Below are 11,106 nucleotides of genomic sequence, written 5' to 3'. Positions count from 1 at the left end.
CCAAGCAGGTAAAAAAAGTCAAAATGACAATTGCACAGTTGCAGCTACTGCCTTGATTTTTCTCTCTTCCCCTTCTTGACACATCCGGATGGAATCAGATTAGGAAAAACTTTGTTAGCCCAGCTGGTTTGTCATTGACAGAAATTGGAGACCAAGAATAAAAGAAGGATTGCAGCTTCACCAGCTCTGCGGTTCTGCTGTAATCTATTCTCTGGGCTTCTCTGTTTTTGCAAATCTCCCTGAACCTCAATGTACCACTTTTAATTTTAACCATGGTTGGTTGTCAGCATTAAAATCCATATTTGCAGTTATTAAAAAACTGCCCCCAGAGATGCTGAGGTATCTGGGGGGAAAAGTAATATAATCCCAGATGTCTTTTCACCATGATGTTTACTTATCAGCCTTTGGAAAAGTACATATTAAACTCTGGCCTTGTACTTTTAAATGGCTGGTAAAATTGTTACTGGGTCTACAATATATTACTTTTGGACTATTAGCAGGGATGACCAGAATCTCCTCACATCACTTTCAAAATCCACACATATAGAATAGTTTCATGAGAATAGGCAGAAAAATTGCTCATTGCAAGGGGTCCATTTCATCCTATAACTTTCCTTGTCTAACATCTCCAAACAGGTTGGAAATGTAGGTAAAACAAAGCTGTCATGACTTCAAAATGTTGGAAATGATCTTAGAAATCATTGGCATCAATTCTGTTCTCCACGAGGCCCTGTGAAGCTCAAACCAAGTACAGCAGCACTAGTAGCAGATTGCAACGTAGCTACTACAAGTACTTAAATTTCCCCAATGACGATCCCATCACTTTCTGTGAATATTCCATAGGTATTGCCAGGTAGGGAGCCTGGCCTAAAATTTGTGTCTTTTCTTGATGCCAGTCTGCAGGAATCAAGGCATCACAAAAAGCAGAGAGGCTATTTAGCTGGACTTTATGATAGTATCTTCCCAAATTTTATGAGGGTCTGGTTTGAAATGCATATATTCTCACAGCACTGGCCCTCTTCACTTAGATTAATCTCCTCTCTGTAGTGACATGATATAGGGATTTATAACCTTGTCAAGAGAGCATTCCTTCCTTATCACCTCCTAGACAAAAATGACAGTTAGGGTAGATTTTATATTTTAAGTGCAAGAATTCAACAACATTTCTAATTAACACATATTTATTAACATTCATACCCACACCCTCACCACTCAGAAGAGAATGGGAAGGAAGGAAGGAAGGAAGGAAGGAAGGAAGGAAGGGCATGCCTTATTGACAAATCTTTCTTTCTTTCTTTCTTTCTTTCTTTCTTTCTTTCTTTCTTTCTTTCTTTCTTTCTTTCTTTCTTTCTCAAAGCCTCATTTCCCCACCCATCTTTTCTTTACAAATTTAGTAATGTTTTGCTACATCTTGGGGTAACCAAAAGAAAGATTTCAGGAAGGAAAACAGACATAGAATATTTCATGCTTAGCTCCTCATCTAACAGAGAGAAGGGAACAGAGTAATGCTCCTAACTTCCTTCCATTCCTTGATTAAACATTATACTCTTCCCTTCAATGATTGTTTCAAGGCAGTTGGCAAAATGCTTCTTTTGGGAGATTGGGACCCTTCAGTATATATTCCTGCAAGTTCCTGGACAGGTTCACACCATTTTCTTGGCAAGATTTTTGGAAATAGTTTGCCCTTGCCATCTTCCTAGGAGAGAGAGGGGGGGGGGAGAGAGAGAGAGAGAGAGAGAGAGAGAGAGAGAGAGAGAGAGAGAGAGAGAGACTGGCTAAAGATCACCCAGCTGGCTTTGTGCCTAGGGCAAAACTAGAACTCACGGTCTCACAATTCCTAGCCTGATGCCTTAACCACTACCTCAAAATACTTAGAATAAAATAAATAACAAATGTGTGATCCATCCATTTTATTCTGTGTCAAACTCTAATCAATAGTTCACAATGGCAACTTTCCCTCATACTCACACAGCAGTACTGTACTTCCAAATAAATTCCTGTCAGTAGAAACTCTCACTGTCATTCAGTCACAATCTGCAAAATTTACCGACTAAGAATGATGACTATGTTTTGATAAGACAGACTTAGGGCCAGTTATGAGCCCTCCACTCCATTTATTTCATATTGTGGCTGTTGTAGAGAGAATTTGAGGGAATATACTGCCTTGAAATGTCAGAGGTAGGACATAAATGTCCCATTGAGTCCTATTGAGTCCTACCCAAGGAACAGGGATAGACAGATGTGGATGTTTGATGGTGTTAAAGGTATCGTGTCAGGATGTAAGCTGTTCCAAGTAAAGCTGCCTTTTGCAATTGACTGGTTGTGATATTGACAATGCAGGCCGTGTTCAAATGGTGTTCCGGTTATTTTGGGATTGCACCCAAGGTGCTATTGTTTGCTTCTTTCTACCACAGTTGTCCCATTATTATTATTCATAATATTATTAGTTAAAGTAGCATTTATTAAACTATTTTCATATATTAAATGTTGGGAGGGGTGTTGATGAACAACCCGAAACCTCTTTAAAGGTTGATGAACTGATCAAAATAAAAGTCAATGTTTTTTCCCCACCATCTAGTCAGAGCTGAAGAAGCTTCTTGGATGAGAAGCGAAACATCTTCAAAGAAAAACCAGAAAGTCCAGTTGCCTCTTGAAAAAAGCACCTTTGGGACAACCATGACCTGGATGACTGAGAATCTCCATAGATATAAAAGTCAGTGGGATATAGCAGGGAAGGAACTGGAGCTCTGGGTTCAAACCCATCTTCAGTCAGGCGACTTGGGCGATTTGGGACCCATCACTCTGAACCTAACCTACCATACAAAGCTGTTGTTCTGGGGATTACATGAACTGACATTCTCCTGTTGTCTCATTTAAACTCATCAAGACAAGGAATCAAATCTAACAGAAAAAGAGGGTGAAAGTCCACTGATCTGGAGGGGGACACTGATTTGGATTGGCCTTTTTTTAGCCAATCTCTTTTCTTCTGCTTTCCCTTCTTTTGGTAACCTTTCCCCTAGAGATGTTTGGAGAGATTTTTTTTTGGGGGGGGTGTCTTTCTACATTGCTCCATTAACTGGGCAACGGTGGAAGCTAAAATAGGATCTATCCTTTATGACAGATAACAAGGCTTTTCCAGGCAAAAATACCTCCTAGGGTACTGTAGCCTCTTGGTTTATGTTCAAGGCATCCTGTATAACCATGATATAAATTCATCATTCCCCTTACATTTGTTAGTTTGCTAGCTTTTAAGCTGCATTAAAAGGGCGGTAGATATACAGAATTCCTGATTTTACAAAGCCAGCTTATACCCTGCAGAATTTAAATCCATCAGTGTGTGTGTGTGTGTGTGTGTTTGTGTGTTTGAGCGTGAGCATGCACATAAGGGATGGGGGGATGGTGACATTGTACACAGCTGGTTCATGTGTGTATCCATGCATTTTTGCTTTTCCTCCCCACCCCCTCCCGATCCAGCCCAGCTATTTTCTGTGCATTATCATGATGGACAATTTGATAAGCACACATTCAAGTCATAACTTTCTGTGTAAAATAGAACTGAATCTGGTGCATCATATATTAGATTTGTCAGGTTTTTGTTTTTAGTTTTTTGGATCGCCACTGATGATTTCATATGCTACAGAGAGATCTGGGGCAGAAACAGCAGAATCAATTTAATTCTGGGCAGAAAACCTTTCCCACAGACCCTGTGGGAGAGGAGGCAGAAACTAAAGTTTATTACAGGCAATCCTCGATTTATGACTGCTCACTTAGTGGAAATTATGACAGACCCACCAAAAGGTACATATGACCCAGTTCCAAAGTTCTGCCAATTATCCCCTTATGCTGGGTCACGTGACCTCATTCTGGGCCATTGGCAACCAGTCTCCATAGGAGCCTGGATAGCTCTGCAGACAAGGCACTGTAATTTAACACCAGCTGTCTGCAATTAAAGCAAGTTCAAATCTTGCCAAGTTCAAGGTTGACTCAGCCTTCCATCCTTTCTAAGGTAGGTAAATTGAGGACCCAGTTTGTGGGGGCAATAAGCTGACTTTGTATAAAATATACAAAAGAATGAAGGCTATTGCTTAACGCATTGTAAGCCACCCTGAGTCTCCGGAGAAGGGCGGCATATAAATCAAATTAAAAAAAAAAATGGCCAATTGCAACATCCCGTAGTCAGGGGACTGTGATTTCTGTCATTTTTGTCAAAAATTGGCGTTTACTTGACAATGGCGTTTGCTTAACATCCGCAGTGATTCATTTAACAACCATCGGAAAATTGGATCAGTCACATAGCAGATTCGCTTTACAACCGTCATGACTTACAACCGTAATGGGCAGGCTCCATTACAATAAAAAGTCTAGGGCTACCTGTAGCAACAATTGTTCAGTTTCTAAGACTACCATATCTGGGTAGCAAAATTCAACTATTTTTCACTCTGCTGCAATCTAACGTTCATTCTGCATTCTGCAGCCCAGCTATAGTAAAAATTGTGGGTCAGCTAGCCAGATTCCATATTGGAGCATAATTGTCACATAGGGACAGTTTCAGTGCATGTTATGTGCTGATTTCCTTTGCTAAATTTGGTCTGTGGATAACTGCAGGTCTCACCTGCCACTTTCCGTTTTATTCCCAGTCAGCAGTTCCTGGCAGTGACTTCCAATTTCTAAACCATGTTTGGAAAGACGTGATATTGGTATTATTCCTGAAAGTAGGCCTTGGTTTGTTAATTACCTTTGATTCATAATGTCATCCTATGACCCATCAATATAGTACTGGATGTCCATGAGGTTGTGGGAATGCATGTCAAATTTAAAGACAGTTTCTTCTTCATTTCACTACTGCTGCCTGCTACTCCATGAGGTGTCTAGAAGGAGTGGTTTTAGTCAATTGGTCTGGCCCAAATTTCAACTGGTCAAAACAAAATTCAAAATTTACAAATAATTAATCAACTGCTTAGATAGGCACAACAGAATGTAGAAATATCAAATATATAACTTGCATGGTAGATAGTTTATAGTCAACAAGAAAAACAGTTCAAGTTTCTAAAAATTAGTGAACATACTTTATTCAGACATTTCTATATGAGTATGAGTAGCAAGAAATAATGCTAGCCACCATCTATTGGGGCAAGAAAGATCTTTTCCCCACTTCTTTCCTTTAGCCAAAATTAGTGGCTCTGCTGGTCATAAGAATATGCTGGATGATCATTTGAAAGCTTTCCAACTAACCTGGATAACAACATGTCATCCAGTACAGGTATGTTATGACTTTCCAAATGGCTGTGGGGTTTTTCTCCCCCACTAGGTGGCACTATGGAGGTTTAAAATAACTAGCTCACTTAGGGTTAAATCACTGCCTCTGGCCCCACAGTCCTAGTTTTGCTGCTTGCAAGGTGCTAGTCCTCTTGAGGAAAACATTTCAAAGAAAACCTACATCCCAGCTCTGAACAAAAAAGAGAGTTTTAAAAGGTGCAGGAAGGATGAGCAATATTGTTGAAATGTAGGACTTCTTTCTCTCTTCACTTCAAGAATACAATGAGAGAGAATGTAATAAAAAAAATACAAATAGGTGGTGATAAAGTGAAGTGAGGTTAAATTCCTCTCCATGCTTGAATGAAGGCAATCCAATGCTATTTCTCCCAAATGATAAAATCAGAAAAAGTGTAGTAGATAGGCAGTCCTCGATTTACAACCACAATTGAGCCCAAAATGTCTGTTGCTAAGTGAAACATTTATTAAGTGAGTTTTGCCCATTTTACGACCTTTCTTGCCACAGTTGTTAAGGGAATCACTGCAGTTGTTAAATTAGTAACACGGTTGTTAAGTGAATCTGGCTTCCCCCGTTCACTTTGCTTGTCAGAAGGTTGCAAAAAAGGGATTACATGACCCAAGAATAACCGTCATAAATATGAACCAGTTGGAACCATCCAAATGTAAATCACATGACTATGGGGATGCTGCAAGAGTCATAAGTGTGAAAAATGGTCATAAGTCACTTTTGGTCGCAAAAGGTCGCAAAAGATGAGCGCGTGACTTCAGGACACTGAACCAGTTGCCAAGCATCTGAATTTTAATCACATGACCATTGGGATGCTGCAACGGTCGTAAGTGTGAAAAATGGTCATAAGGCACTTTTTTCAGTGCTGCTGTAACTGAACAGTGACTAAATGAACTGTTGTAAGTGGAGGACTATCTGTATTTATTCAGAAATGCAAACCAAATGAATCTGTTGTAAAATGATATCTTATATTTTTCCCAATATTCTTCTAGTGATGATGGTTTGTTGTGACAGTATGCATCTATGCTTCTTCGTCAGCAGTTTATCCTTATTTTGATGCAATGCAATTGCCCTTCATGAAGCAGGGCCTTTTCTGCTTTAGCCTTTCTGATTCTTGACTGGTATTCCAGGACCGATTAAATGGGCACTGAGATTACAATAATTCCAAGACTAAATGAAGACCTTCCTCCAGGCATTTGGAGGAAAAGCTGCACATAGCTATGATCTTCGTTCAGTTCATTCTTTAGTTTGGTTGCTAGTCTTTATTCGGTCCATTGCTGTATGTTAACAGTGTTTAATATTGGTATCTTAGAATCTTTCTTGTACGATCCCAGACTTACGAACTTTTCGCCGGGCTCTAAAGACTTTCTTATTTCACCAAGCCGGGCTGGCCTAATTTTTAAATTTTTTAAATTTTTTAATTTTAATCTGAATTTTAATGGGGTATTTAAACTATTGGGCCAAATTATTTAATTTATTTTAAATTGCTTTTAAATTTTGTATTTTGTGTTTTTACCTTTGGCTGTTCACCGCCCTGAGTCCTTTGGGAGAAGGGCAGTATATAAATTTAAAAATAAAATAAATAAATAAATAAATAAATAAATAGCTAGCAGAAAATAAATTGTAAACAAAATGAATAAATGAAAAAGCAACAGTATGCAAAAACAAATAATCCTCATTTAATGACCACAGCTGAGTCTGGCAACTTGGTCATTAAGCGAAGCGGTTGCTAAGTGAAAGTGGGACTGTGATTATCTACTTTAGCTTTCTTTGGCTTTACAGACGGACAAAAGTTGTAAATGCGAGGATCGGTCGGAAATTTACTTCTTCATCGGCATCAAAATAGTGAAAATGAGGCAGTCACTAAACAAGGACTGTTTGTAAAATGAGACTCTTCAGACAGCAATCTAGTTAACCAATATTGAACAAACATAAATAAATGCTGTACAGGAATCTGTTAAATGAACCTAAATAAATGCAACGAGTACATTTTTTTTGCTGGATAAGAAAACAGAGAAAAGTGTCCATGCAATGAAAAAAGAAAAGAAAAGAAAAGACGCTCGGAGCCTTTTATGGAAGGAAAACAGATCAGAACAACACAAATCCAAGGACGCAAAGCGAAGGGGCGGGCCCCGGACCCAGAGTGGGTGGAGCTTGGGCTGAAATTGACAGGAGGTGGGCGGAGCCCCGAGCCTGGGATTTGTCATGTGAGTTTCCCATGCTTCTTGTACATACCAACCTCTGGAAGAAAGTAGGTTAGCAGTTCTCCAAGAGCGCTTGGCAGGGAAAGAAGGAGCGAAGGAAGGAGAAAGGAAGAAAGGAAGGAAGGTGTGGAGACATCAGAAGGAAGACGCTTCAACCACTTCTCCTTAATCGTTGGGCGAGCTGCAAAACCCAAACAGAAGAGAAGAAACCAGCCGAGCGAGCGAGCGATCGAGGGAAACCAAACCACCCGTCCGATCCCACGCTGGAAACTTTATACCCTCCGCTCCCCGCCGTATCTATTTATTTCCCCTCCTGCAAGGAGTTTTTGTTTCTGACGGTCTGCTTTTTTTCCATGCTATTTCCAGAAGAGAGATAAGAGAAGGGAACCTCGGCGTAGATAGAAGATGCGAGGTAAGAATCTCCCACGGATCCCCCCCCCCTCTCTTCATTGGCGTCCAGGTGGGAGAGGCGATCAATCGATCGCGCGCGGCCAGGCGCGATCCAGTTCCAGAGGGGACTTGCAGGGCGGGGGGGATCCGAAGTGTCTCCCCTTGGGAAAGCGAAGCGAAAGTGGGAGCGTTTCTTCGGAAGCCGGTCCCACTCTGCTTTGGGAGGGAGGGAGAGAGAGAGAGAGGATCGCCGGGTTTAAGGAGTTGTTAGCGCTCGGTTGCGATCGCGCGCTCTCTTTTCCTTTCCTTGATTAATAAATAATCGTATTTTCTCCCGACATCCAGCTATTTCACTCGTGGGTATTATTGCTTTCCAAATGAAGCTGCCGTACTTTACAAACGAGATTTTTTTTAAAAGAAAGAAATGCAACCGATAAACAGTTTAGCGAGCAACTAAAGGAAAAACAAACGCATCTTTGGCGGTTGAATAATAGCAAACAGGACATTGTGATATAGAATAGGAAAAGGGGTTTTAAAAAAAACGTTCTCTTCCAGATGTGCATTTTGAGCTCTCTTTGGGTTAAGCAACTTGTATTTAAAAAAAAACAACACACCACTGCATCTTAGCTGTGATTATTATTATTATTTATTATTGTTATTATGAGTTGTGGCGTAAGGAAAAATTGTGTTTGGATGCAAAGCTCATTAAAGGATGGAGATTTTTGTTTGTTTGTTTCATATAATAACATAATCTGCAGAAACTCACATCTAGCAGTTTTCTGTTGCAGAAATAGATATTAAGGAGATCAATTATTTCCACATGCAAACCAGCATGTATTTGTATGTGTAAATCCATCACTCCACCCTCATCTCTAATCCCTTTTTATTTTATGAATTTCTTTTCCTTAAAAAAAACAACTTTATATTACTTGGTAGATTTTTTTTAACATGACCTTGTGATTTTTCCTGCCAAGAAGTATTTTAGGCTTTATCCTGAGACAAACCCTAAAAATAATGAAGGAATAGATCCATTTGTTCATGGTGGGGTTTACTCTTCAATAAAGTTAAGGTTACCCTGCAGTCTTTTCCGGTTTCTTATCTCTATCCTGGGAAGTCATTTAAGGTATAATTTGATGAGTTCTAAAGGACTTTTGCTATCCCTCAGCGTGAGTAAACTGGAAAGCAGAATGTAATCTGATCCGTATTATTTTCATTTGAATGCGTAAGCATGAAAGACAACATATCCAGATGTAAAACAGGTATAGATTTCAATAAGAGGGTGTTTTTTCCAACTCTAGTTCTTTGGTGTTGTAGATAAGGGACTCTGTACTTGTTCAGAGGTACTGCTGTTACATTCTATGAGCTTCGACTAACATTTTCCCGTAGGCAAAGGAATAATTTTATTTGACTTTATTTTTTCCCCATCATATCTTATGTTATTAATAAGTCCTCCTAGAAAATGTCAAATAGTTTTGTCCAATAGCTTTATACTTATGGTGCTTGAGGTCATTTTTTTTCTTTTCAATGATTTGTAAGTTGGGGACTTGAAGTATTTTATTTTGCCCACATGTGCATGATATATAGCAAGCCACATATAATTTTAGCACTTGCAATGTGGTTTTTTCCCACCTCCTTTTTCTACAATTTAATGTATACGCAAAGATTATAGAAGAGAGATAGGAGATAGAGAATGAAAGCATGTCTGAAATTAATGCTTGGAAAGCAAGGATGGGATGAAGAAAAGAATAGCAGAAGACTTTTTTTAAAAAAAATATTTCAATAAATAATAAAGTTCCTATTCTGTTCGGCATTCCATCCAATATGTGAAAAGTTCGATTTTGTGTGCATGCAGATATCCATGTACGTATTTCAAGTTGTCCTTCCTCTGATTAGAATCAGTGCAGTGGGGAGCTTTGAATGTGTCCAGCTAATAGAAAAGGAAGGGAGGAGAGAAAGTCGTCTAGGCCGTGATTTTTTGAGATCTTACGATGGCGATTGATCAACATAATCAGGAAGGAGGAACCATTTTGCATAAACAACACTGTAGAAAGTAAGCAAAACCATGACACCCACTTTTCAGAACTGTCACTCTCCAACCACTCCGTTCTCCCCGTCGTTTCGATTGTGGCGGCATAGAGGTGCATCATTAATAAAATAAATAAACAAATAAAGGAACACCTTGAACCGGCCTTGGGCTAATGGTGCTTTGACACAAAGCTGCGTCCCTCCCGAGCTCCCGAGACAAGTGCTGCCCGTTTTGGCCTGTCCTCCTGTCCCACCCTTGCTTAGCTGATGAATCATTCCTTGAGCCAAATCATCCATTCTTTCATCGCACAACAATATTTTTGTTGTTTTTCCTCCTTTTCAGTTCATGCCGTCTGCTGACCCATTTTAAGCAGGGATGGGAAACGCATACCTGAGTATAACATATTTCAACCTTGGCAGGTTTCCGATGGGTGGACTCCAACTCCCAGAATTCCCCAGCCAGCCAACTGGCTGGGGAATTCTGGAAATTAGAGTCCACCCTTTAGTAATTTACCAAGATTCAGAAACTTAGCTTAAAAGAAAATGTTGCTGAACTCCCGTATCTTTGCTAAGAAAAGCTGCTTAAGATCGAACTGAGTGATTGAGGCCAAAGGTAGCCTTGAACCCATTTCTCTGCCTAGGAGGGAATGAGCAAAATTGGACCAACATATAATTTAATTAATGCTTGAAGAACAGTTCTTTGTAATCCCAAACCTGGCATGTTGCAGCATCAAAGATGGGGGAAGTCATTTCTAATTTTGCTTTTGGCATAGAACACCATTGAGTGGCATTATTGTGTCACTCTCGGAAAATAAAGAGACTAGTTTTATTTATTAAATTTGTAGGCATCCCAATTCCACATGACTGACCAGCTTGCTGGACTCAGTTCCTTATTCTGAGTTTTTGTTTTCTGGTTGTATGTAAAAAAACGGACTAGGAAGGAAATTATATAAACCCATGGCTTGCCTGATCAAATGCCAAAATAAATTATGTCATATTCTTTCCCCACTTCCGAGCATAATTTCCTTTTATATCTTTTTCCTATCCTCCTTCCAGATCTAAATCTTGTATCTTCTGCAGCCTTTTGCATGTCTTTTGCAGTGCAGATGATGCAGAACGGGGCCAATTTTTCAAATTTCCAATTCCCAGTTTGGGAGCAGATTAGCATTTGAGGATATGGTTCTTCTGCCTATCCCTGAACATCAC

General features: G+C 39.7%; 1 protein-coding gene across 1 annotated transcript in view; it reads left to right on the top strand.

Annotated features, from left to right (window-relative positions):
- Positions 1 to 7,499: 7,499 nt before the first annotated feature.
- The window catches only part of LOC117677493 (nuclear receptor ROR-beta-like), a 59,310-nt gene continuing 55,703 nt past the window's right edge, over positions 7,500 to 11,106 (top strand). Inside the window, exon 1 of the mRNA XM_034437729.3 lies at positions 7,500 to 7,897. Within this exon, the coding sequence (XP_034293620.2) occupies positions 7,891 to 7,897 (7 nt within the window). The 5' untranslated portion in view covers positions 7,500 to 7,890. The remainder of the gene's footprint in view (positions 7,898 to 11,106) is intronic.

The sequence above is a fragment of the Pantherophis guttatus genome, chromosome 1 (genome assembly GCF_059756535.1).
Source record: "Pantherophis guttatus breed Tessera chromosome 1, ASM5975653v1, whole genome shotgun sequence".
Classification (NCBI taxonomy): domain Eukaryota; kingdom Metazoa; phylum Chordata; class Lepidosauria; order Squamata; family Colubridae; genus Pantherophis; species Pantherophis guttatus.
This window is presented reverse-complemented; position numbering and strand designations above follow the sequence as displayed.